Here is a 27,298-nt window from a genome sequence, read left to right on the forward strand (position 1 = left end):
CACCTGGGAAATTGATGTAAACTGGAGGTCAGCCATACTTGGCCTTCTAGAAATTAGAACCATGCACTACAATGGTTCTGAAGTAAAAGTCACTTTGGAGTGTGTTTGCTTGGAAGCCCCACCGAGGATGATTCCGAAGCCCTGAGGACTTTAAAGGTCCAGTGAGGACAGACAGCTGGGTCTAGGGGCAGTCACAGAAGGAGCAAAAAGGAACATCTCACTGAAGTTGTTTCTTCACTAAAATTGGCTTCACTGAAGTGATCAGACCCCAGGATTTAAATTTTAGTTAAATTCTAACTTTCCAGTGTGACAGTCTCACATGTTTGCTTAGTACCAAGTATGTTTATTTTCTAGTGGATTCGAGTGACAGTAGGACGGGAAGGGCAGAGGCAGGCGTATGTGAAGCTGCCCTCCACAGCAGAGAGCTGGAACCTAGTAGAAGTCCTGAGGAATCTTACAGTGGCATGCACCTGTCCACTGGCACTAACCTCTTCAGCCATTTGAGCTTTTCCTCTAGAAATACACCTGAAAGTTTATTATAAAGCATTTAAAACACTTCCCAAAAAATAGGACATCTGTCCTCTGGTACTTCTTCAGTCCTGACTAACTCTGAAGGCCCAGGCACTGAAACTGGGAGGTTGGTTTTAATCTCTAATCACTACCCCACACCCTCATCCCTTTTAAAGAAATACAGTCTAGAGTAAGAAAAATGATCAGGCTAGAAATCATGTAGTAGTGATTTCCAGAAGCTTGAGTTTAGAACTCAGTGCTTTTTGAACACCCTGGCCCTCGGGACACTTCCTGAGCTGCCAGCTCACTGCCTCCTCACTTGAGTGGAATCTTTGCATTTCAGAAACTGATGTTTCCTAAACTTCCCTAACGGCTGAAGTTCCAATATTGCACCAGAATTTGAAAATGGGTCCCACTGGCTCCCCGCTCCTTTCTCACTCAGCTTTTAACTTTTCCCACACTAGCTGCTATGCCCAGAGTCTAGATGATTTCCACCCCCATTAAGAAACCCTATTTCAGAATCCTAGGCAGGCCCATAGGCTCTAGCTCCGAGACTCGCTGGAGGTCTCTCTGGTCCTGAGGATCCTGCATGGTTGGTGACCACCACTTCAGTCAGTGCCCAATGCATGCCCCCACCTTCAACCTACATGCATGGCAAGCCAACTTCTGTCGATGGGAGCCCGCCGGCTGTGCAGATGGCCTGCAGAACTCTCCCTTGTGCCAGCAGAAAGGGACATGGCATGTGCTTTGAAGCCCCCCAGTCAGCTTCTTGGTTTTCTCCACCAGTACTGTGATTGAAAGTGATAAAACTGGAGTCTTCAAAAGAGACATGAGGTATATTAAGTCACAAAAGGGAAAAAAGCACTGACCTTCTACTTAAGTTGAAAACAAAACATTCTCACCTGGTAAGGTAAGGTTTGGGTCTCCAAGCCCTTTCACCTTTGAAAATTGATCTAATCTGGCTTCATCCATGAAGGTCTGTTATGGACCAGGGCAGGAAGGAGCAGAACTGAGGCAATAAACCAGGTGCTTTGCCATGAGTTAACCCTTAAGAGCCCTACAGCTGAAGGTAGAGATGGCCCTGTGCACTGCCTACTCCCCACCCAAAATAGTGAATGCCAGCAACATGCAGGGCCCTGGGTCCTTGCTGCAACCCTGGCTAGCTGCCTGTAGCGTGTGAGCTGAAGTCACAATGAAAAAAGGTGTGAGGAATTTGCATTGGTTATTTTGGGAAAAACTACTATATTATTGCATGTTTCCATCTTCATGTTTGTAAACGCTGACTCCACCCACTGTGCGTGCTGCAGTCAGTGGCCAAGGGCAGGGGTATGACAGACACCACATGACAGCGGCTCCCAGATGGAGCTGCACAAGCGTTCCTCTAGGGTAAAGGTCAAACACGCAGTAGAAGTGTACTTTTTAAGAAATTAATTTATTTGAGTTCAGATATTTTTGAAATATAAAAACTGGTTGTATTTTTTAAAGCTATAATTCTTGTAGACATTCTGTGGTTAAAGACTTGATTGTGCTGATTAAAAAACGGTCATCTGGGGGCTGGAGCGATAGCACAGCGGGTAGGGCGTTTGCCTTGCACGCGGCCGACCCGGGTTCGAATCCCAGCATCCCATATGGTCCCCTGAGCACCGCCAGGGGTAATTCCTGAGTGAAGAGCCAGGAGTAACCCCTGTGCATCGCCAGGTGTGACCCAAAAACCAAAAAAAAAAAAAAAAAAAAAAAAAAAAAAAAAAAAAAAAAACGGTCATCTATGTTTTGCACTTTAGCTTTGTGAAAAATAAAGTTTCTTCGGGAAGGTACACTTGGTTTCCTGACTGGTGGAGGGTGTGGGTTCCCTTTCCTGCAGAGCAGCCAAGCACACACTTTCCTGCAGAGAAGGGCTCAGCGGCCCTCAGCCCTGTCCGCTCCATGGGGAGGATGAAGGCGGCCGTTTCCACACCTGCACTCCCTGCCAGATGGTACCCGACACAGTCTAACTCCTAATTCCCATTTACAGCACAGAGCTCCCAGGCACAAAAAACTCCCTCCTCCATCCTAATGGTCCTCTGTGAGTCTTCAGGTCTTTGGTAAGTCTCTGAGCACCAGGATAACTAAAACTGGGGCACTCTGACTAGCTGGGCACTTAAGCTTCTACCTGCTGCAGTGGGCCAGGGAGGCCCAGGAACTTGAAGGGTGCGAATAGCTGCTGGGGCCTTTCTAGAAGCTAGGCCTTAACACCACTGTCTGCAAGAATGAAGGCTCTGCAATAATTGGTTTTTCCAGAACAATTATAGCTGTGAGGCAGGTTCAGATTTGAATAATTTGTTGGCGAATTACATTAGAACCTTGAACTTTGGTTTGTAGGGAAAAAAAGTTCAAAACCCTTTATGCCACCTTGGGGCACAAAGAAGCTGACTGGTGCCCCTCTGGCCTTAAGCAAGTGACTTTGGGCAGTTATTGGCCAAGTGGCACTAAGGTGGGGCAGCCCCTGGCTCCTTTAGAAGTCAGGCACGCCAGGCAGAGGAAAGCCAGAGGCAAAGCGCTCCACCTCTTCCCTCAGAGTCTTGACAGCCCTCTGGTGCTTCTCATCGCCTTCAAGTTTCTCCTTGAACTCCTTCAGGGTGGCCTTTGCACCCATGTCGTTCTGAATCTGCAGAGTCAGTTCTATCCCTGTGTGTGCAGGAAGACAGGGCCCTCAGTCCACAGAGCACGCCAGCTCCCCGAAGTCCCAGGTGGGCAATAACGGCAAGAGGGTATTAGTGCACCTCTTAGGAGTGACTTGGGGGCAGGAGAGACAGTACAGCTGGTGGGGCGCTTGCCTTGCCTTGCATGTGGCTCACCCAGGTTCAGGCCCTAGTATCCCATATGGTCCTTTAAGTACCCCCAGGAGTGAATTCATGAGCACAGAACCAGGAGTAAACCCCTAGCATGGCCAGAGGTGTCTCCCCCAGCCCTTTCACTAGCTGAAAAAATAAAATGGCGTGGGGGGTACCCTGCCCTTGTAGAACTGTGGGCAGTCCTCAGGGTGGTCTGCTTGAGGAGATTCTTGCCGCCTCAGCCCCCACAGTGGCCAGCTCAGGGCCTTCAGCCTTACCTCTGTGAATAAAGTGTGCCACTTCCTGGAACTCTTTCTCTAGGAGCCCTCGGGATGTCAGTGCTGGCGTTCCTAGCCGCAGTCCACTAGGCCGCAGTGCACTTTTGTCACCTACAAGATAAAGAGGCTTATGTTCTTTGGCCACAAGATGCATTTAAAAAGGGACAGTTGGATGCATTTAAAAAGGATGATGGCTCAGGGGTCTAGGGCACCTGCTCTGCATAAGCAAGAGCTGAGTTCAATCAGCATGGCAAGTCCCCCTTGCCCCCCATTCCCCACACCAGAACCACAGGGGGGGGGCCTCTGGTGACCCCAAAATACTACCAGGTGGTTCTGCTGGCTCTCAGCATCCGATTGTCAGTTCTGGCTTTGGACCACTCGGCATGTGGCCCCTGGAACCCTCAGTGAAGACTGGGAGGACTCCCACCTTTCAACTCCCCAAATAAAACTTAATTTAAAAAATTTTAAAGTGACACTTCAGCAACAGGACAGGCCTAGGTGCATCCAGGAGACACAGCTGCTTTCAGCACTGGAGGTGGCAGCACATTCCGGCTGCTCTGTTAGCTCATTTATTGCACACATGCAGTAGTACATGGATGCCACCCAACTCCACCCACTGGTGTTAGGAGGGTCTCCAGGGGATCAAATTCAGGGCCCCCACATTCCAGGCCTGTGCTCTCCCAATCGAACCACATCCTGTCCTTGGTCGCTCTATTTTAAGCAGTAAGACAATCTGCCGTAGGGTGGCCCTTGCTCCTAAAGTGAAGCGAGCCAGTACCTAGTCTGGATTTGAGCTGCACTGCACCCCTCACCCCCACCCCCACCCCCTCATAGAGAAATTTAGCTTGTTTCCAAAGGTCCCTAGTGTAAATGCTTACACCACCTCCAGCATCTGCTTGGGTCCTTCTTGTCCCTGGCATGTTAGAGCTGTGTCAGATGGCATGGGTCAGAAAGAGCATTCCCTGTTCGAATGCTCCATCTATTCCCCAGTGTATCTAATGCCCTCCCCTGCAGCCAAATTCCCAACAAGAGGTATAGAAGAGAAGGCCAAGGAGGAATCTCACCGGGGCAGGTGTTCTTGTTGCAAGCAATTGAACAGGCTTCTAGCACCTTTTCAGCCCTGCCACCGTCTGTGCCTTTAGAACGGAGATCCACAAGGATCAAATGGTTGTCAGAACCACCTGGAAATAAAGTTGGACATGCAGGAATACAGAACACTGATTCCATTCCAGTGAAGAAATATCAACCGAAAAGGGGGGGCAAAGGGCTAGAGCAGCTGAGGTTGGGCAGAGATGCACCTTTCAGTCACACCCCTCCCCCACCTCCCTACAAGCTCAGGGCCTGAGTTCAAGAAAGTGCTTTGTTTTGCTTTTTGTTTTTGGACCACACTTGGTAATGCTCAAGGGCTTCCCCAGGCTCTGCACTCAGAATCATTCCTGGTGATGCTCAGGGACCCGTATGGGATATGAGGGACTGAACCCACACAGCTGCATGCAAGGCAAGCGCCTTACCCACTGTACAATCTCTCTGGCCCAGGGCATTTTTAACTGATGACAGTGGTGACTTTGTGATCACAGACTTGGTTCCAGTATGCCAGAGGTTGCTCTTGTGGCACTGAGGATCGAGTCAGCAATGAGGGCAGTGTTTGGGATCAAGCACAGGGCCTCTCACATGCAGAGCAAATGCTCTACATCTCTGGGCCCAGGGCAGAGTATCCCAAAAAGTCCTGAGGACACAGAGGAGAACATGACCAGCAGCTTCTGTATCCCAGACTTTCCACTCCCATAATGCACTGCAACAGTGACAGCTTGTCTACTCTGAGATTCTGGGAACTTTCCATGTGTCTGAAACCAATCTTCAAGGCTCCCACTGAGGCAGATGGGAGTAGCAGAAATGGTTCTCTTTTTTTTTTTTTTTTTTTTGAGGCTACACCTAGTGGTTCTCAGGGATCACCCCTGAAGGTGCTCAAGGGACCCTATGGGGTGTCAGGAATCAAATCTGGGCCAGCCTCATGCGAGGCAAGCGCTTTAATCTCTGTACTATCTCTCTGGCCTCCAGGAAGTGGTTTACTGTTATGTTAGTAAGTTCACAAGCTGGACGGCAGACACCATGGTCTCAGCATGTGTTTTACTCCTAGTCCAGTGAGACTGGCAGCATTATCAAAGTGGTGCAGATGAGGATACAGAGCCTACAAGAACTTTGTGGAACTGGAAGAGGATCACCAATGAGTCTTTCATGAACACAGCGTTCCACCTTGAACTCTTATTAATCCTGAGCCCTTGACCTGGGCACTAGCAATGACTTTGGAGATGCAGGTGACCCAGGTCCATGCTGAGCCCTGGGGCCCCACTGTGGAGAGCTGAAGTCACGGCCCCTTCACTGCCCATGGGGGTCAGGCAGTGCAACACTGGGGAGTCTCAGCTGCTCATCTGTAAATGCAGGAGACCCAATGCTGTCTTGATTCATAATGGCACGACAGACATCCACAAACGTGGGGATGGCTCTCCGTCACCGACCATCACCTGCTTGAGTCATGTGTGCGGCAACATGACTGAGGTGAGGTAGGCCTGGAGCCCCAGGAGGTGGGAGGCACTCAGGAGGCAGCTTCACTACTTAAGGGCTCAACACCTCTGTATCAAAAGGTGATAATATCAGTGCACTTTTTCTTTCTCATAATTCACGCCATAACATCCTTTTTCTAGTGTGCTTTGCTGTGTTAACACGGTCATTCATACACAACACTAGGAAACTCGTGCCACCCAACTATGTCCTGGCGAGGCTTCTGGTCTTAGAGTAACAAAGTTCTAGTGGGATTTGGGCTCTACCATGGAAGTTGGCACCCTCCACCTCCACAACCCTCCCTACACTGGTCTAGGGGAGCCAGAGCGGGAGGCAGCTGGCCTCAGGAGTGCATGGGGAGGGAGATGATAGGGACACACCAATCAGATTGGCGGTGGCCCTGTGCTGTCCTGCAGGAACACCTTCCAGGGCCATCCCCATCCCACCCACGGGAGGAACTGAGGGGCTCAGGAAATCACAGGGAAAGAGCAGAGCACAGCACACCCGTCGGGTCATACCTGTCACCACCTGGTAGCCCAGCCCCATCAGGGTGGCAGCCAGAGCCCTGCAGTTGGCCACCACCTGGCGCTGATACAGTGTGAACTCTGGCGTCAGGGCCTGCTTCAGGGCCACAGCGATCCCTGGGCAAAGAGATAAGCGCGTGCAAAGGGAATGAGAAGAGAGTTGGGGCCAAACACATTCCCTGTTCCCACTCAAGCTCCACGCTCTTCAATGTTGTTCATGGAGAGAATTACATCCCCCCCGCAATGATACAGCATCATCCCTCTTTATTGGGGAACACATCCCAGGACCCCTAGTTAATGCCTGGATGTGCAAAAAACATGAGGCTCTGGAGACATGATGCGCTTTCATATATGTCCACACCCATGATAAATATCCACTATAAATCAGGCATGGTAAGAGATTAACCACAAGAATGATCAGACAACAATTATGCTAAAGAATAAAAGTAAAGATGGTCTCTCACTCTCAGCCCCCACTCCACCCCTTGCTATTTCTTTGTTTTCTTTGGCCTCCCAAGTAATGTTCGCTCCAGTGATTCTCAGCTAATGGGGCCGATAGTTCAATGCAAGGGCCCAAGGACATGGTGCTGCATCCTTGCACTGATGCAGTCCCATGGTGCCAGGAAGACTCAAGCCAACTGGACAGGGCGTAAGGGCCTCCAGGGCTTCCGTGGTGATACTCAGGGGACTATGTGGAACAGAACCAGGATCAGCAGCATGCAACAGCATGTACCTTAACCCTGAACTATCCCACCAGCGCCCTTGCTGCTTCTCATCAAAGGCTGCACACAGAACCTGGCCTGGCTCAGAGCAAGCCTGAGTTCATTCTCACCTATCACATCCCTTTTCTTCTCTGTCAGCATCTCCTGGACTCATACTCTCTTTGGAGCTTCTAGCACAGGGAAGATGGGAGGTGGACAGGGAGGATGGGAACTAGTGGTCACTGGATGTGTCAACTGGAAGTTCATAAGGCACCCTGGAGGCTGGTCGGTCTCCACCCCTAAGGCTCTAGGTCACGTTTAGGGACATCTCACCAGCAATGGCGTGGTTGTGGGGCCCTCCTTGCAGGCCTGGGAACACAGCAGAGTTGATGAGTGACTCGAGGTTGTATAGAATCTCTTTGCCGGTCTTAGGATCCACACTGCGCACACCTAGAAGAAGGAAAGATGGGAATGGAAACCAGACAGGCTGACTCAAACCCATACTGGCTACCGCACACGAACCACAACCGGAGCCCTGGGCCTGGGGGAAGACCTGGTCAGGAATGTCAGGAGCAGAGGGGTCTGGCTTCAGCTGAGGTCAAAGCAACTTTTCGTTGGAAGAAAAGCCAAGATCTGAACCAAGACTGCCCATATTTCCTCCCCACTAAAAGAGCAGTCTTACAAGGTAACTCCTTGGAGGGAGACGGGACTCAGATGGCTAGAGTACCCAATGTAGCTAACTGGCAGTGGGAGTAACCATTACTGTCTCTGCAGGGCCTCACGTGGGTCAGAGGTGCTGTGAGTGCTCCAGCACCTGCCGCGTGTGGGGGGCTGAGCTGAGGTAAGGAATGCCGACACCCACCAATGCCTCCTCCTCTCTCAGGACCTGGAGGGACAAGCAATGAAACAAGAACTTCAGGGCCAGGGCATCCTTCTAGAGTTAATTTTTTTTTTGTTCTTGTTTTTATTTGAGGTCTACATCCAACAGTGCTCAGGGGATCACTGTGGTGCCAGGGATCGCACTGGGGTTGGCGGCACAAAAGGCCAGCACCTTAACCCATACTATCTCTCCAGCTCCATCCAGAGTCTTCTAGAAAACTTGTCTCTGCCCTCTCCTAAGCAGCTCTCAAAATAACCTGAATTTCTTTAAAAGGGTCCCAGATCAGTGTTTTCCAGCTCCCTGAAATGTGTGTGACCCAGCAAAAGAGAAAGGCCAGGTCGGGCCCCTGGAATCTCACCTCTCCTGTAGAAGACCATGCCAGCGCGGCAGCCTCTCAGAGTTTTGTGGGTGGTGGTGGACACCACATGGCAGTGTTCGAAGGGTGAGGGCACCACGCCCGCCGCTACCAGCCCGCTGATGTGGGCCATGTCGGCCATGAGATACGCCCCATTCTCATCTGCAATCTTCCGCAGCCGAGCGTAGTCCAGGTTCCGGGAATAGCAGCTAGTACCTAAGGCAGTAGGGGACACAATTGGGGAAATGTCCAGAGCCAATGTGGAGCTGGCCGCAACACCAGCCCACAAGGGTCCCTGGGATGCAGAGCCGAGAGCAAGCCTGCGTTCAGCTTCCTCCACACAACAGACGCCCCCACAAACATCCTTGGATCAGAGGCCACCGTGTCAACCTGCCCCCAGGGAGGTGTCGTGGCGGCCCTCACGCACACCTCCAGACTCAGGAGCAAGCCCTGCAGCTCTACTCCACCTGGCAGCAAACAAGGATATTTGATCATACTTGGACCCCAGCAGCTCAGCAATATGGGGCAGAAATAGTACGATCGGGCAGGGGTACACATGTCACAGGAGGCCCAGGGTCATCACCTGCGATGATCAGCTTCGGGTGGAAGAGGCGGGCATTCTGCTCCAGCTGGTCGTAGTCGATGTAGCCGTTATCTGGGTTCACCTGCAGAGTGACGTCAGGAATGGCTCACTCCGGCCATGCCACACCTGCCCCCGCCCAGCTCCCGCCAGCCCCTGCCGTCCCACCTGGCATTGCTCCACATGCACACAAGGAGTGCATCCCAGGCTGGGAAACAGAGCAAGATTTGGTGGGGGGGTGGCGAGGGGAAGGGGTTGCTGGGCGCAGGCACGGGTCAAAGCCTCTGGCTAGCTCAAATGGGTTAGTAGATGACCAACTGGTCTCAGTTGGATGCCGAGGGCTGCTCTGAGAGCTGCTTCAGGGCTCAACTCCCCAATGAGAGGAACCAGAGCCAGCCCAGAATGACGAGAGTGAGGATAAAGGCAACCCACCATGCAGGTGCTGCGATACTGCCACCCTGCTAACACACATCTAGTCCAGGTACAGTGCAGCAGACAGAAACTCAGGCTTCGGGTGCCAAGACGGCTCAAGGGGATGAGCCCAGATCTGCATACGGGAGGCCTGGCGTCCATCCCCTCTACCACATGGCTCCCCAAGCACCTGAAGACAGGTGGAAGGCAGTCAGGTCTGGCCCCTCTCCCTGCCCAATCAGATGTCCAGAGATGCCCGTCCAGGGGCTGAGCTGCCCCCTGCTGCTCACAGTGCCAAAGTCCTGGGCCCCACTCTCCCACCCTCAGGCCACCACTGGGCCACAGGGTTATGGCCTGCAAGTGCGTCAAAAAGGGGGTGCTGGGGCTGGAGCGATAGTACAGCGGGTAGGGCGTCTCTCTACCTTGCATGTGGCTGACTCAAGTTCAATCTCCAGCATCCCATATGGTTCCCTGTGCACTACCAGGAATGATTCCTGAGTGCAGAGCCTGGAGTAACCCCTGAGCACCGCCAGGTATAGCCCCCCAAAAACACAAAAAATAACCAAAACCAGAAACAGGATGATGGGGAGAAAGGGGTGCAGCACCAGTCTTGCAAGGCCAAGACACCCCTCAGTCTGCTCCGGGTTACCCGTCAGGGGGGAAAGCCAATGATGGAGAAACTGGCCCAGAGCAGCCAATGTGTGGCCTGGCTGGGACCGGCCCCGCCTGAAGCTTGTGGGTGCCCGCCTGGTCCACGCTGAAGGTTTGGCTTGTGCAGGCTGCTGTCAGCAAACAGGTCTGTGCCAGGGAGGGGCCCCTCCTGGAGCAGAGGAACAGGCTGTGACTAAGGTGGTAGAGGGGTGTGTGTCCCCAGATGGTGCCAGGACTGGGGCTCGACACCCCAGCAGGTACTGCCCCAGTGCTAGATTGGCCACCTTGCTCTCCCACTGCAGGGGAGTCTCCCAGACGCCCACGGCGCCTCCGCTCGGCCCTGCTGCTCTTTACCCAGAAGCCCCGTCACAGGACAGTGATGCCCAGGAAAAGCTGGACGAGCCCCGTGCAGAGGGCAAAAACCACAATGGCACCACCACACAGGTCCATGGAGGCCTGAGGACACCGGGGGGGGGGGGGGGGAGGGCGGGGTGTGCGCTCAGAGAAACGCATCCGCACCTTATAGGGCATGGATTCGAAGAAGATGGATGTGGCAGAGATTTTCTTCTTGTCCGTCATGAAGCCGTGGGTGAGATGACCCCCGTCGGGCAAGTCCAAGCCCATGATGCGCCCGTGAGGTTCCACCAGCGCCGTGTACACAGCGAAGTTTGCAGGGGAGCCTGGAAAGGGCAGATGAAAGGGGTGCATGCACCTCAACCCAGAGCGCAGCCACTCAGGGGTGACCAGAGCAGACTTGGCCATCATCATGCCTCAAAGTCGAATGTGCTCCTCACTGTGCCACCTAGCCAGGCATGATAGGAATAAGGGACTCCCTGAGTCCCCAGGTGGTCACCCCCTTTGAAAGAAAGCAAGAGAGGGACAGTTAGAGGCAGGGAGGCAGGGCACTGCCCTGGAAGGGCAATGCAGGAAGGTGGAGTAAGGAGGCCGCTTCAGGCCTTGAAGCTACTTTGGGGATGGCGTTCTAAGTCTCCTCTCGGAGGGGCGGGGGCAGAGGTCACACAGACACAGGGTTGTCTGCCTTTGGCAGTTACCAGAGTAGGGCTGGACGTTGACCCCCCAGCACTGGGGGTCCAGACAATAGACCTGCAACGCTCGCTTCTGACAAAGGATCTCCAGCTCATCGACGAACTCGGTGCCACCATAGTACCTGGGGAGAAAGCAGGAGGCTGAGCCCATGGTGACCTGGGCTTCTGTTCTAGTTCAGAGATGAAAAAGCAGCTCAGCACCAGAGAACAGAGAAGGGTTAGAAGGTGCACCCTGAACCCAATCGCCCATCAGCCCCTGGCACGTACAGTCAGGAGACCACGCGGCTGTGAGTGAGCCAGGTCTGTCTCACAGAAATTCTGACACAAGCTATGGGGAGGGACTGTGAGGAAGGGACATGGCATAAAACAAGCCAGTTACAACTGTCTCATTCCCCTTATACAACACCACGTCAGGTACATGGAGACAAATTAGAATGGGGTTGCTGGAACTCCAGGAAGAGACAGATGGAGAACTTTTTTTAAACAATTTTTTTGAGTAACACCCAGCAATGCTCAAGGGCTACTCCTGGCTCTGCACTCAGGAATCACTCCTCGAAGTGCTCGGGGGAACATCCATAATGCTGGGGATTGAACCCAGGTCAGCTGCATGTAAGGCAAACACTTTACCCACTGTACTAACACTCCGGCCCCCAGATAGGAGAATTACTGCTTTTCGTGTATTGCTAGTCAAATTTTGCTTGACACTTAATAATCACATATAACATATTTATGTTTTGAATTATTTGTAAACTGATCAACGTAATAACTCAATCTAGAAATTTTTAACACTAAGGCCTGTGGTCACAACTTTCAATTTCTTAATTAAATGTATAATGCTTTCTTATTACAGTAAAGAAATATGTATCAGGTGGGGAGGATGTAACTGTAGTAAAGCACAAGCACTAGATATGTAAGGGCTCGGGTTCCATCCCCAGAATGACACACCCACAAGCAAATCCACACCTAACAAAATGCACCATCTCAACTGCTTCAAAGCAGCACTATTTAGTCATGTTCATTAAACACACTCTTCAGCAGTGTTAGTTACTTATATACACACCGTTGTGCCACAGATCTATGGAACTTTATTTTGCACTGGGAATAAAACCTGCATCAGCTGCGTGCGGACAAGCACCCTCCTCTCCTAGCTGTCCCACTGCTCTGGCCCCTGTCCTTGCTTCAAAGTTGGAAGACAGTCTATTCTATGTGTCTGCCCTGTTTTGCTTTTCCATTCATGAGCAATTGGCCCCTCGATCTTGGCTATTGTGGAACGATGGTAGCAACCAACAGAGATGAGCAAATTTTGCTTCAGAGCCTGATGGTTAAGTTCTGCTGACAATCTTACCCAGAAGTTGGATCACTCACTGCATTCATCAGATAGTAATTCTAATTCTAGCCTTGGGAAGAGCCTCTGATTCTACTTTCTGGCACTGACACCATTAACCCTCCCACCGACTAGGGCTCTGAAGTCTCCCCAACCCTGTCGACACTTATTATTTTCTGTTTCTCCTAAAAGAGCTCACCATCAGGGGTGGAAGGTCCTGGTCTGGACCTGAATTTCCCTAATGACTTGTGAGATGAGCATCTTCTTGTGAGCTTGTGCTGGGGATGACAGATGGATCTCTGCTTCTGCTATGTGAAAAGCTTCTGGGGGCCAGAGAGACAGCATAGTGGGTAGGGTGCTTGCCTTGCATGCAGCTTACCTGGGTTCAATCCCTGCCACCACATGTAATCCCCAGCACTGCCAGGAATAAGCCCTTAGCACCCTGGGTGTGGCCCCCAAAACAAACCAAGAAAGCTCTGGAGAGGGAAAATGCTGACAACTAAGAAACACTGTAAGTGGGCTGGTATCACTGTGCTGCAGGACATTTCAAACAGTGTACTCTGGGGCCAGAGCAGTAGCACAGTGGGAAGGGCACTTCTCTTGCATGAGGCTGACCCAGTTTGATCTCTGGCATCCTATATGGCCCCCTGAGCATTGATAGGAGAAACCTCTGAGCACAGAGCCAGGAATAAGCCCTGAGTACCACTGGGTATGCTCCAAAAAAGAAAAAAAAAATACAGTAAACGTTATGCTATAAAGTTTATGCTATAAAGTCATCATGGCATACAGAAGTATAACTTTTACTTGACATTTTTGTCAGTTTTTTTTTTTGCTCAGAGTTTACGCCTGACCCATGAGCTAAAAAAAAAAAAAAAATTAATTAACAAAAAATTACAAATCAAGCAATCTAGAAGCTCTTCACTTAAAAGCTCCAGAAGATCACTTTGCAGACTCACATCTCATATGGTCCCCAAGCACTGCCAGGAGTTTCTGAGTGCAGAGCCAGAAGTAACCCCTGAGCACTGCCAGGTATGGCCCTTAAACCAAAAACAACAACAAAAAACCACCTAGCTTTGACCTGGGACCCTAGCCACGCTCTTCAAATCGACTTCGTCTGCACAACAGGGAGGCTCTTCCCTGTTGAACTTAGAACAGAACTTCATATGGTTCTCAGGGTGAAGCAGCTGACAGAAATCTCTGCACAACATAAATGTGACACTGGGGTCAAGCACCACAGATTCAAGTTTTACTTCCAGGTCATTGCTCACAAAGCCAAAACCACCTTCCATGGGTCGGTCAGGAACCCTGAGTTCCTTTCTAGAGGCTGAACAACACCAGGCCCCCTGTGGACTGGCCCATTCATCTAGAAAGCCCAGGTAGCCCTGGTCTGGTCCAAGGACACTGGTGTCACATGCTGGGACTGTAAATGGGCTGTTAGGGGCGAGATGGCCTCTGGACAGAATCCGCCCTGAGGAGAATGCTGCTGTTTAAGTGGCCACTGTTTCAGTCCCACATTCATCCACAGCTCATGCCAGAGGCTCAGCAGCAGGCTTTGGCAACACCCACGTACCTCTGGCCTGGGTACCCTTCAGAGTATTTGTTATTTAAGCAAGAGCCTAGAGCCTCCAAGACTGCTCGGCTGGCGAAATTCTCTGAGGCGATGAGCTCCAACCCCACCCTCTGCCGGTGACTCTCCTTCTTGATTATGTTGTAAACCTGATGAGAAGAAAAAAAAAAAAAACCACAAAATACTTAACATTTGCATTTGGACTTTGTTAACGATAATCTAGTAAGAAGAAAAGCCACTAATATAGATTCACATTTTGCCTTGGCCAAGGATCATGATATCATAATCCCAATACTCATGCTTTTTGTTTGTGTTTTTGGGGTCACACCTGGCTGTGCTCAGGGGACCATATGGAATGCCAGGGATGGAACCGGAGTCAGCTGCATGTAAGTGCAGATGAGTGCCCTACCCACCTCATCACTCTCGCCCCCCATACTCAAATTAAGAAACTCAGAGCACACAAAGACTAGAGGGAACCAGGGAAGGAATTGGTAGAAGACAATGAATTATAGAAAATGACATGACTGAAAGAAAATGATCTTTAAAAGTAGTCTCGTGGGCCAGAGAGAATCTCAAGAGGCCAGGCACATGCTCTGCATGGAGGAGGCTTGAGTCTGATCCCAATACCACATGGCAAATGTCCCCAGGCACCACCTGTGGTGACCGTGGAGCACTGAGTCTAGAAGAGCCCGAGTGCTGCCAGGTGTGGCTCTAAAATAAAACTTAGAAAGTAGATAAATAAATAACAAGGACCGGAGAGATAGTGCAGGTGTAACGGTGCATAACCTGTACACAGCTGACACCAGCTGGATCCCTGGCACATATGGTTCCCCATCCCCAGCATCACTTGGAGTGACCCTGGAGAGCAGAGCCAAAAGGAGGCCCGAGCACAGCTGGCCATGGCTAAAGAATAAAGAAATAAACCAAAATTTAAAATATTTACCTAACAGTACCCAGTCTAAATTTTTTTTTCTTTTCGGGTCACACCCGGCAATTCACAGGGGTTACTCCTAGCTGTACACTCTTACTCCTGGCAGTGCTCAGGGAACCATATGGGATGCTGGGAATCAAACCCGGGTTGGCCTCTTGCAAGGCAAATGCCCTACCTGCTGTGCTCTCGCTCAGGCCCACCCAGTCTAATTTTTAATTCTTCACTTTCCTGTTATTTCTTTCCCTAAACTTTACCAAGTTTCTCCTGCCTGGATCCTTGTCTTTCTGCTTCCTCCTTAACATAAAAGATGCTCAAGTAATCAGAGACAGAAGGTAGGAAAGTGGTTGCCTAAGACAGAATAGTTTGGAAGCTTGGGGGTGACTGGTAATGGGTCCAAGATCTAAAATGTATGTTTCTAAGAGGAAACATAAACATGTTATAGTTGACTGAATATACAACAATAAAATTCTTTTTTTTTTTTTGGTTTTTGGGTCACACCCGGCGATGCACAGGAGTTACTCCTGGCTCTTCACTCAGGAATTACCCCTGGCGGTGCTCAGGGGACCATATGGGATGCTGGGATTAGAACCTGGGTCGGCCGCGTGCAAGGCAAACGCCCTACCCGCTGTGCTATCGCTCCAGCCCCACAACAATAAAATTCTTAATTGTGCATTTTAAATGGTGGCCTGCATGACAAGTAATATCTGATGTATAAGGCTGATAAAGAAATGCGCAAAGATGAACCATCACCACCTCCATGTAAGCTTACCTACCAGCCTTGTTCCAGACTCATAAATAAATCTTGAGAGAGATAGAGATAACTAGCTGCAAAAATTTCTCACCCATTTCCCGCTGAGATCTCTGGAGCAGGGAGGGTCAGCTCCTCCCAAACAAAGCCCTGGCGGCTGCTCTTATACCCCAAGGCCACTGTCGTGCCTCCAGATCCCACCAGGTCTGGGACTGAGGGCCATAGAGAATCTGATCTGGTGGAAAGCCCAGGTACACAGGTCTTTGTGGCTGGAAACTCCAGCCCTCCTCAGAGTTGGGGTGGGAGACTTCTCCCTCCCTCCCCGTATTCCAGAAGACGCAACAGCTAAGCCCAGTTAGATATGGGATGGGAGCACACTGCCGCATCTGCCACGGCACAACATGTCCAGACGAGATCAGGAGCATTCCGGGTGGTATGGCCTAAGGCAGCACGGCATATCTGAACTCTACACCACTGACATTCCATGAGTAGCACACCAAACTAGATGGGATGTAAGGCAGAAGCCAACCAATATCGACTAACAAAAACATGAACACAGAAGCTTAACCTGCAACAGTTTAGAAAACTTCAGAGAAGGACTTAAAAGTCCCCATGGTGAGATTCAACAATTTTCACAAGTTTTCTTCTACGGAAATATTTTTTGATCATTCTATTTAATAATAAGCAATATAAAATAAATTATTGTGGGCCTGCTACGGGGGCAGGCTTGAGGGGTGGTTGGGAAAATGGAGACAATGGTGGAGGGAAGGTGACAGTGGTGGAGGGATGGAGGTTGGAATACTGAATGCCTGGAACAGATCATCATGAACAACTTCGTAAACGCCGGTTTTAGAATAAGGTAGGGGAAAAAATACACAGAGCTGTGAGAGCTCAAAGGTATATTTGAGGCCCTGGGCCAATGCTCGGCACCGCACGGCCTCCAAGCACAGCTGGGAGGGGCCGAAGTTTAAAAATAAAGAAAAAGTGCTCTCAGTGTCTGGAATAGCCTTCAGGAATGGTAAGGAAGGGTCAAATTTCAGCGACCCCCTTCCAGAGCCCCTGAACAGTGGCCCGGCTCTGTCCCTGAGGACATGGCAGCCCTGTGCCCATACTGCTCCTACTCCTGTTTTTTTTTTTGCCTTTTGGGTCACACCCGGCGATGCACAGAGGTCACTCGTGGCTCATGCACTCAGGAATTACCCCTGGCGGTGCTCAGGGGACCATATGGGATGCTGGGATTCGAACCTGAGTCGGCCGAGTGCCAGGCAAACGTCCTACCCACTGTGCTATCGCTCCAGGCCCCTACTCCTGTTCTTGACGCGGTGACGCTGCCTTGGGACTAAGCCTGCAGAGTTAGGCAGCACCCTCTGCTCGGTGACCCTGGGGAGACCCAGCAGACCTCACCTCAGCATCATTGTCTCTCAGGGGCTGGGCCAGCATTCGCTCGTGTGAGGCCCACAGCTCAGCATCTCTGGGCGCTCCATTGACTGGGGTCGCCATCGTTGCCTGAAAATGGGAAAATTTTCTGTTAACTGCCAGGCAGAGCTTATGTCCTGAGCTGCTAAAGTACTGACACTGGCTTTCGACGTTCTCTCAGACCTGTTTGGTAAACATGATGACATTCTCTTGCAAAACTGTTATGTGGAACCTCGGGTTCCTTTCTGACCTCAGAGGGGGGCTGCTTAGGGAGGAGGGAGAACCTCCCTCCTGCTGTGAGGCCCCCATCAGGCCCAAACCCTGCGCCATCTCCTCTCAGCTGAACTCTCCTGGTCACAGCCCATCCCCCCACCTGCACTAACTCCCTGGGACCAAGGACTGCACGCTCCCTTCCTTTACAAACCTCCTACATGGCTGCAGCAACTGCTCAGTGGGTTGGAGCATGTGACTTTTATGCAGAAAGCCTGGGTTCAACACCTGGCACAGAGCTAGAGGAGCCCCCGAGCACCACCACTCAAGGCCAAACCCAAACTGCTTTAGTTTGTTTATAGGAGTGATATTTGCCAAGTGACTGAACAAATGAACTGATCAAAATTCTCTTTTCATTCTTCCAAACAATATAAACGAAGATTCAATATATCCCCCAAACACAAAACCATTAATTCTAAAGGATCTATGCAGGCCTGTGCTCATCACTGTACTTCTACACAACTGCCAAGATATAGAAACAACCCAAATGCCCAGTTAAGGGTGAATGGGTCAAGACACTGGGGCATAGATAGACAATGGAATACTATGCAGCTCTAAGAAAGAACAAAATCATGCAATTCGCGGCAACATGGACAAAACTAGAGGCTATCACGCTGCGTGAAGTCAGTCATAAGGAAAGCGGTAGATACAGAACAATCTCTCTCGTAAGTGGGACTTAAAGTGACAGAGAAGGGAGCAACAAGGGGCCAAAGGCAACATAATGGGGAAACTGACCCCACACAAGTGGGTTGCTGGGGGGAGGGTCTTGAGAGGGAGGATTGCTGGGGTCTTGGTTGAAGGTGGTGGGTACACTGGTGATGGGATGCAGTGTCAGAATTATATGCATGAGAAACTATTAACAATATTGTCAATCACAGAATCTCAATCAGGATAAAAATCAAAACGAGAGGCTGGATAGTAGAGCCAGCAGGGTGTTTGCCTTGCAGCCGACCCGGGTTCAATCCCCAGCATCCCATATGGTCCCCCAAGCATGGCCAGGAATGATTCCTGAGCACAGAGCCAGGAATAATCCCTGAGCACTGGCGGGTGTGCCCAGGCCCCCCCTTCAAAACAAAAATTTAAATATTCAGAAAAAGAAAGTGTCTTAGCTCCTTCTAAGAACACTCGTGTTTCCTTCCATGCCGTGTGCTAAAGCGTGTTCGTGCTGGAACATAGCCCCGCAGTGAGAATGACAGGATGTGCCTGCCAGGCTCGGTTCATCCGGAAACCCAATCCCACTAAACAGCTGTCTGCATGGGCACTGGTGAAGGGATGGGTTATCAAACTTTGTAAGGGAGAAACATGAGCACAAAAATGTATAAATCTGTAACTGTACCCTCACGTTGACTCACTAATTAAAAATAAACTATTAATAAAAAATAAATAAATAAATAAATAAACAGCTGTCTGCAAAATATATGCCTCGAGTTTTCAAAGGGGTATGCCCAGCACTGGCAGAAGATGAGCTGGGGGGAAGGGCGGGGGTCCGTCCCAAAGATGCTCTGCTCCACGGCACGAGCCGGACAGATGTGGTGCAGAAATGCAAGTGTAATAAAGTAGGTGTTTAAGGCTCTTACCCCAGGAGGTGCTTAGGGGGCCAGGGGCCCCCACATTAATTCTTGGCCAACTGGGGCAAGGGTCAACAGTGTGGTTCTGCTCAGGGCTAACAGTGCCGAGGAGACCCTGAGGGTACTGGGGGCCCTCTCAGGGCTGCAAGCGACAGTGTCTGGGGCACCAGGCCGTGCAGTGGAGAGTGCAGGCATCAATGCAAGGCACACGCCTTAACCCCTGAGCTGGTTCTCTGGTCCCCCAACTTGGTAAGCTTTCATTCAAAATTCTGCAACTATTCATTGATTTTTGGGGGATGAGGGGGACTTGTTTCTGTTTTTGAGGTGCCAGTGATTGAATCCTAGGGCATCACAAGAATTTCAAAATTATTTATCGAGGCCCTTCCCATGGCAGCCATGGAGTTGGTGCTGGGAAGACAGAGGGGTCCAAACAGAAGAACAGGTGAGAGGGGCCGGGCTGCGAGGCAGAGGGCACACACCATGCGTTTGCAAGGCCCTGGGCCGAATTCCCAGCATTAGTGAAAAATACGAAAATAAAGTAAAGAAAGTGCCATGGAGGACTGGACTCACAACCACGCGGGGCGAGTCCATTCTCCAGCACTGGTCTCTGTGCTGAAAACGCTTATCACTCCTGAGCAGGACGAGCACCGGGGGACAGCTGTGTTCAAACACGGGCCGCCCTACCCTGTCTCTGACACAGGGGTCCTAGAGCCCTGAGAGATTTCCAGGGGACAGCAGCGTCTTCTATTCTGACAGGGGTCACTTGCTGGGTCCAGGCTGTGGCCTGGTTACCCGAAGGACGAAAGCATGGCAAGAAGCCATCAGTCACAGCCCCATCTGTGGAATGGAGTGCCACCCAGGCCCGGCCACACGCAAATCCTCACCAGTCTCCACTGTATCTGGCACTCAGGCTCCGGGAAGGAAATCCCTGTATCTAGAAGGGGACAAACTGCAGGCAATTTCACTTGGGAAGTCCCTGTACTGGGGATCTCAAAGGTCACACCCCACATATCTCCTGTCTGCTTGTCTGTGTCCTCGATTAATCCCTTGGTGACCTGGTTAACCAGTGTTCTGGCTTGAGGTCTGTGAGCCACTCCAGCAAAGAGTCAAACCCAAGGGGAAGAAGGTGCCCAAGGTCACGGGAATCTCCTGCTTGTGGCCAACTTGAACAGAAGCTGTGAAGTACCTAGGGACCTACTCCCGGTGATTGTGGCATCTGTTTTCTGTTTTGGGATCACACCCAGCAGTGCTCTGGGCTTACATCTGTCAGTGCTTGAGGAAGACCATATGGGGTGCTAGAGATCAAGCCAGGTTCAGATGTATGCAAGGCAAGCTCCCTACCACAACTAAAGGAATGTGAATACCCCACCCCCGCAAGACAAGGAAGTAAGGAAGGAAAGGAGGGAGGGAGGGAGGGAGGGAGGGAGGAAGGAAGGAAGGAAGGAAGGAAGGAAGGAAGGAAGGAAGGAAGGAAGGAAGGAAGGAAGGAAGGAAGGAAGGAAGGAAGGAAGGAAGGGAGGAAGGAAGGAAGGAAGGGAGAAATAGCCATGTTTACAAAATGTAAAGCAGTAAGGAGGCATGTGGACTTAAAAGCCACTTCTGCGGCAACTTTTGTACCACATGTGGAGGGCAAGCAGACAGGAATGTGGTGGTTAAGCCAACTGCTGGGGTGCAACACCACTAGCAGCTCTGCACCAATGTCCACATTCCGGAACAGCCAGTGCAACCCAAGGCAACCCTCCAGGCAGCAAACACATTCCCGACCCCCCCCACCACCCGTTTCCCCACAAGTGGAGTCAAACTAAACCCTCTGCTTCTAGACTGTGAAGAGAAAAGTTTCTTTTAAACATTGACTAATCAATGGTAACAGGAACTCAAAGGTAACAAGTCTTGCAGAGAAGACATTCTTTAATGCAAAATACCCTCCTTCTCCAAGAACAGTGAGACAAGTAGAAATCATCTCAGTTCTACTAGGCTCCTTCCCTCACCTCACCCCGGCACAGCCGTTTTTGTGTGTGTGTGTGTGTATCCCAGACCTGGGCTTAAGCCTGGCTCTGTGCTCAGGGATCACTCCAAGTGGGGTCTGGGGGACCATATGTGGTGCCAGGAATCAAACCCAGGTCAGCTGCAAGCATCCTACTCAGTGAACTATCACTCCAGCCCCAGCACAGCGTATCCAAGATGCCAGGCAGGTATCTCCTCACCCCTGCACCTTCCCCACCTCAGACCAGCACTGTCATCCTGCTCGCTCACTGGGGTTTTCTACCCGGTATCCTTGAACATTTAGGATCCATGTCACCCCAAACGCTTCATCCTGCCCTTATTAAATTACAACTTGAACCCAAAAGATGCTTTTTCTTCTTTTGTTTCTAGTTGTTGGGCCACACTTGGCCATTCTTAGAGGTTACTCCTGGCTCTGCACTTAGAAATTACTCCTGGTGGTGCTCAGGGGACTATATAGGATACCAGGGATTGAATCCGGGTCAGCCACATGCAAGGCAAGCACCCTATCAACTGTACTGTCCTCCAGCCCCAACTTTTTTTTTTTTTAATCATGAAAATATTGGAATATTTGGGACAAAGCAAGAGCTCGGAGCTGTAGTCGTATCCAATCCAATCCATCACACTGTTAGAGCTTCCCCTGCCGCCCCTCCCCATGCAAACAAAGCATTCAAGATTCCTGTCCCGCCCAGAGAGACAGGTCAACAGGCGGGAAGCTGAGACTTGATCAAGACACTGAAAGTTTCCCTGAGCGAAGCCAGAGTGGTCCCTGAGCACTGCTTGGTTCGGTGCCAAACTCAAACAAAATTTTCTGTCTTTTTCCATTACATCTGAAGTACTTCAGCTCATTCTGTGCCAACCTGACCAGGCCTAGGGATGCTTAGTAGTTGATTAAAAACCCAAAACTTCCTATACCTTCTTATACACCAAAGGAAGAAACCACACTTACAATAGGCACTATGATAATATTATGCTACATTTAGGGAACACATACACAGCAGCTTTACTCTTCTGGGGGACAGGGAAGATGTGGGGTCTCCCAAGCAGTGTCAGGAGCCAGGGCCCCTCCTGGTGACCCTCGCCCAGCTAGGCCTGGAGGATGTGAAGTGGCTGGGTTCTGTGGTGCCGGTGGGCCGCCAGCGCTGAGCTGGTCACGTCTGGGCCCGATCCTATTCTGGCTACTGTCTCTCTGGCTCCACAGCATCTTCTCAGGAGAAATATGTATGAAAAAATAACATACCTTGACCTTTTCTCTTTTTCCTAACACCATAATAGACATCATTAAAAAATTACCATTTGTGGGGCTGGAGCGATAGCACAACGGGTAGGGCGTTTGCCTTGCACTCGGTGGACCCGGGTTCGATCCCCGGCATCCCATATGGTCCCCTGAGCACCACCAGGAGTGATTCCTGAGTGCAAAGCCAGGAGTAACCCCTGAGCATCTCTGGGTGTGACCCAAAAAGAAAAAAAAATTACCATTTGTCTTTGTTTTTTGCTGTGCCAGGGATGGAAATCAGGGCCTCACACATGCGAGGCACATGCTCTGCCACTGACCTACATCCCTTACCCTTTAACAATTTACCTATTTTGAGTTTTGGTACACCCAACTTACTCCTGGCACTGTGCTCAGGGATCACACTTGACAGTGCCTGGGGGACCATATGCCATGCCAGGGACTGATCCAGAGTCAGCTACCCACAGAGCAGGCACCTTACCCACTGTACTATCTCTTGAGCCCCATTTAGCCATTTTTTAAATTGGCATTAGATACATTCACACAGTTGTACAACAATCTCCTATCCAGCTTCAGAAGTTTCCCACCATTCCAAACTGGAACTATACAGCTAATAAACTCTCCATTCCCTTCTCTGTAAGTCCATGGAAAAAGATTCTACATTCTATTTCTGAAAATTAGATTACCTCGACACCATGGGAAAGAATTCGTTCAATAATTGTCCCTTAGGGGCCAGAGCAATAGTACAGTGGGTAGGGTTTTTGCCTCGCACACAGCCGACCTGGGTTTGATTCCCAGCATCCCATATGGTTCCCCGGCACTGCCAGGAGTGATTCCTGAGTTTAGAGCCAAAAAAGAAAAAAAATTGTCCTTTTATGTCGGGCTAATTTCTCTCAGCACAATGCTTTCAAAATTCACTATGCTGGTACAGGTGCCAGGACTGTTTTCCTTTTTTTTTTTTTTTGTCTTATTTTATTTATTTATTTGTTTATTGTGCCATTTATTCTTTTTTTTTCTTTTTTTTTTTAATTTATTTATTTTTAATTAGAGAATCACCGTGAGGGTACAGTTACAGATTTATACACTTTTGTGCTTATACTTCCCTCATACAAAGTTTGGAACCCATCCCTTCACCAGTGCCCGTTCTCCACCACCCGTAAACCCAGTGTCCCTCCCACCCTCCCCAATCCCATCTCCCCCCCACCCCACCCTGCCACTGTGGCAAGGCATTCCCTTCTGTTTTCTCTCTCTAATTAGCTGTTGTGGTTTGCAATAAAGGTGTTGAGTGGCCGCTGTGCTCAGTCTCTAGCCCTCATTCAGCCCGCAACTCCCTTCCCCCACATGGCCTTCGACTACAATGTAGTTGGTGATCGCTTCTCTGAGTTGACCTTTCCCCGGAACGTGAGGCCAGCCTCGAAGCCATGGAGTCAACCTCCTGGTACTTATTTCTACAGTTCTTGGGTGTTAGTCTCCCACTCTGTTATTCTATATACCATAGATGAGTGCAATCTTTCTATGCAGGACTGTTTTCCTTTTAAGACTGAATGATATGGGGCTGGAGTGATAGTACAGCAGGTAGGGCATTTGCCTTGCATGCGACCAACCCGGGTTTGATTCCCAGCATCCCATATGGTTCCCCGAGCACTGCCAGGAGTAATTCCTGAGTGCAGAGCCAGGAGTAACCCTGTGCATCGCCGGGTGTGACCCAAAAAGCAAAAAAATAAAAATAAATAAATAAATAAAAGACTGAATGACATTTCAATATGTGCATCAACCGCGTTTTGTTGATTCATTCACCTATCTGCATATGTTCAGGTTCTTCTGACTTTTTGGCTCTTGTGAACAAAGCACAACCATGAACTTGGATGTGCAAGCATCAAGCCCTTGTTTTCTATCTTTTTTGGAATAGATCCAGAAGTAGAAGTGCGAAATCATAAGGATTCTCTATTTAATTCAAAAGAAACTTCGGATATTCAATACCTGTAATCCACTGCTATTAATCTGCAATGGAAACATTAATTCTTTCAACAAATACTGAGCTGTGTCCCAGCGCTGAGGTAGACAGTAAGAACCAAGGGTCAACAGGACAGAGGCTCTCAGCTTACCACTGGCCAGTAAGCAAAGACACAAAATCAGTGATAATTGCTATGAGGCCAATATAAGGGTTGGGGGGTGGAGGGAGGGAGTATCTAGACCAGGCCGTGGAAGGTTTCTGAGCTGAGCTGTGAACAGTGGGAAAGGCAGCAAGGTTGTGACATGTACAAGTGTTCCAGGCAGAATACAGCCCAGGTGCAAAGGTTCAAAAGTGAAAGAAAGTTTGCCATTTGAAGAAACCAGGCCCACCAGAGACGGGGCCCAGTGACTTGTAACTCAGCTTTAGTTTGACTTGCACATCTGAGGCTATAATAAGGTTTGAATCCAGGCACCAAAACTAAACAGTTTCTCGGGTTTGTTTTGTTTGGGGTCAGAGCCATTTGTCTTAGGGCTTCCTCCTGGCGGGCCCAGGGGGCTATGTAGGATGCTGGAGATCAAACCCAGGTCAGCTGCGTGAAAGCCAAGCACCCTCCCCGCTGCACTATCGCTCCAGCCCTGACCAGGAAAGTTTGAAGCTTACACGTGTGGAACTCCAAGTTGTTTCCCAGAAGCCTTGGCTTTGAGCAAAGGTTTTCTCAATCCACCTGCGAAACCTGAAACTCAAAATCAGAGAAACCCAAAGGGAGAAGACAAGGGTTTCTTTTGTAAAAAGCGAGCAGCTGGGTATCTGATTTGTGTTCTCTGTGGAGGAGGAAACTCGTGGCTGCCAGCTCTGTGATAACTAAGAGTCGGAACCCCTGCTTCCTTCCCAAGAGTGAAGGCCAGGCCTGAGGCCCTTCAGAGAGAGGCAGAGTATTGTGGTCCAGCCACTGACATACTGACACTGCTGTGTCGCAGGCCCCTCACGAGTAAACAGGATGACAACAGTCCCAAAGCTGACTGTGTGGGGAGCGAGCTGCCAGAGTGCCCCGAAGAGCATCGCCAGGCAGTGCTGCTGGGCAGAGAACTCTGCACGAGTGTGGCCCTGAGCTGGGCCCCCAGCATCACCAAGAGGAAAGAGCAGAGCCCATCACAGTCAAGGGCTGGATTACATGCTTCGTATGCAGGAGACCCCGAACCCTCCACTGGGAGTGGCTCTGTCCCCGCCCCTGCCCCTCAGCATAGTGGTAACTGCACAAAAACCTTCTAAGTAGCTGACAACTTTCTGAATGCCTACTCCTACCTGCCGTTGTTTGTATTTTATTTTTGATCATTCTTTTAGCAAATTATAACAAGCAATGCCTCGCATTCACAACATCGCATCTAGACTGGTCAGTCACTATCACTGCCATCCCATTGCGCATCGATTTTGCTCGAGCGGGCACCAGTAACGTCTCCATTGTGAGACTTGCTGTTACTGGTTTTGGTATATCGAATACACTACGGGTAGCTTGTCAGGCTCTGCCGTGCGGGCGAGATACTCTCGGTAGCTTGCTGGGCTCTCTGAGAGGGGCGGAGGAATCGAACCCGGGTTGGCCACGTGCAAGGAAACGTTCTACCGCTGTGCTATCGCTCCAACAATGCAAAATAAATTATTAAAGGTTTGCTATGGGGGCAGGCTCAACGGTAGTTAGGAAAATTGGAAATAATGATGGTGGCAGGCTGCTGGAATCCTGAATGACTGAAACTAAACTAATAAAGTTATTTTAAAAAATTATCAGCTACTATTATTATTTTAAAAAAAAAACAGAGGCCTTAAGATTATCTTAACTATGGTACTCTGTAAATACTGCTGGGCACCTCAGGGTGTCTGCTGCACCCACCACAGGTGCTGAAAGAGCCACAGCTCACTGCTGGTCACATCAGTAACCCATGTGTGGCATGATCCTTATCCCGACCCCAAGCAACGAAGTCTGGAGGGTGAATCCATTTACACAAGTTGTCAGCACCCCATCCTCCGGGACCTCCACATCTTGCCTGGACCCTGGTCACACAAGTGGAACCCGTCTGAAGTCTGCAAGGGAACTACCCCAGTGAACACCATGGGTGCCACACACACAGATCCTGTGTCCTCTGCTCTGCAGAGGGGGAGGGGACCCAGAGCTCAGTGGCGGAGGGTCATCGAGGGTCAGAGAAGTCAGAATCTGAACTCTCACTTAGCTCTCATTCCAAAGCACCTAATAGAAGCAATCGCCCCCCTCCCCAGCAAGGCCACTCACATAAGCACGGAAACTGCCGTTTCCGGTCCAGGCGCCTGTCTGAAGACGCGTTTATGCTGGGGCCACAATTTCCAGGACCTTGAAACAAGGGCACTAAGCCAAGAACCGTACAGTGCAATGTCTGTTTTTGGAAGCGCGGGTGGGCAGATGACAGTCTCAGCCTCCTCCCCCTACTCCCTCCCCCTGCAGGACGCCGGTGCTACTCTCCAAAAGCTGAACGACCGGGTCTTAGAGGTTACAGGCTCCGGAGGCTTCCGGGTCTGAGTTCCACCCCGCTTTGCTGGCTGCTGGGTCACGAATACCTAAATTGGCTCTTCTCCCGGCGCCTTACCCGCAGCTGTGAAATGGGAAGGAGGCATATAACTGCACTTCGTTGTGAGGATAGTATAGGAAGGTGAAAGGGTGAAAGGCTGCACTCAATTTTAAGGGCTCAGTCATTTTTCAAAAAATGCTCAGGAGACAGCTGCAATAAGCCCTGCATCTGCGCCAAAGACGGAGGCCACGACCTCCGAACCCCCACCCCAGGCACTAACGAAGAGCTTCTGCGCCGCGGGGGACCGAGAGCCTGGGACCTCGCACCTACCGGAATGTGGTCCGGAGCACCAGTCGACTTACAGCTCAGCGCCCGGCTGCAGCCCGCAGACCCACGCGCACTAGCGGACCCGCGCCTTACAGCCCGCCGCCACGTGACGCGCCAGAGCG

The 27,298-nt window shown here is 50.5% G+C and overlaps 1 protein-coding gene across 1 annotated transcript; it reads right to left on the reverse strand.

Moving 5' to 3' along the window:
• Nucleotides 1-2,986: 2,986 nt before the first annotated feature.
• Nucleotides 2,987-27,298, reverse strand: SHMT1 (serine hydroxymethyltransferase 1). Its single transcript, XM_004612834.2, has 12 exons — nucleotides 27,180-27,298; nucleotides 17,280-17,381; nucleotides 14,200-14,345; nucleotides 11,312-11,427; nucleotides 10,779-10,939; nucleotides 9,201-9,282; nucleotides 8,621-8,833; nucleotides 7,716-7,832; nucleotides 6,676-6,798; nucleotides 4,663-4,779; nucleotides 3,599-3,709; nucleotides 2,987-3,174 (listed from the first exon to the last, which is right to left on the reverse strand). The coding sequence occupies exons 2-12, from the start codon at nucleotides 17,373-17,375 to the stop codon at nucleotides 3,002-3,004; spliced, it is 1,455 nt and encodes a 484-aa protein (XP_004612891.1). The 5' UTR covers nucleotides 17,376-17,381; nucleotides 27,180-27,298; the 3' UTR covers nucleotides 2,987-3,001.

This window comes from Sorex araneus, chromosome 4, assembly GCF_027595985.1.
Source record: "Sorex araneus isolate mSorAra2 chromosome 4, mSorAra2.pri, whole genome shotgun sequence".
Taxonomy (NCBI): Eukaryota; Metazoa; Chordata; class Mammalia; order Eulipotyphla; family Soricidae; genus Sorex; species Sorex araneus.

Coding starts and splice junctions, on each gene's coding strand:
- SHMT1 (XM_004612834.2), bottom strand. CDS start 17,375: ATGGCGACCCCAGTCAATGGAGCGCCCAGAGATGCTGAGCTGTGGGCC. Junction 14,346..17,279: donor TGAGAGACAATGATGCTGAG/GTGAGGTCTGCT, acceptor TCTTCTCATCAG/GTTTACAACATAATCAAGAA. Junction 10,940..11,311: donor CAACGTCCAGCCCTACTCTG/GTAACTGCCAAA, acceptor TGCCCTTTCCAG/GCTCCCCTGCAAACTTCGCT.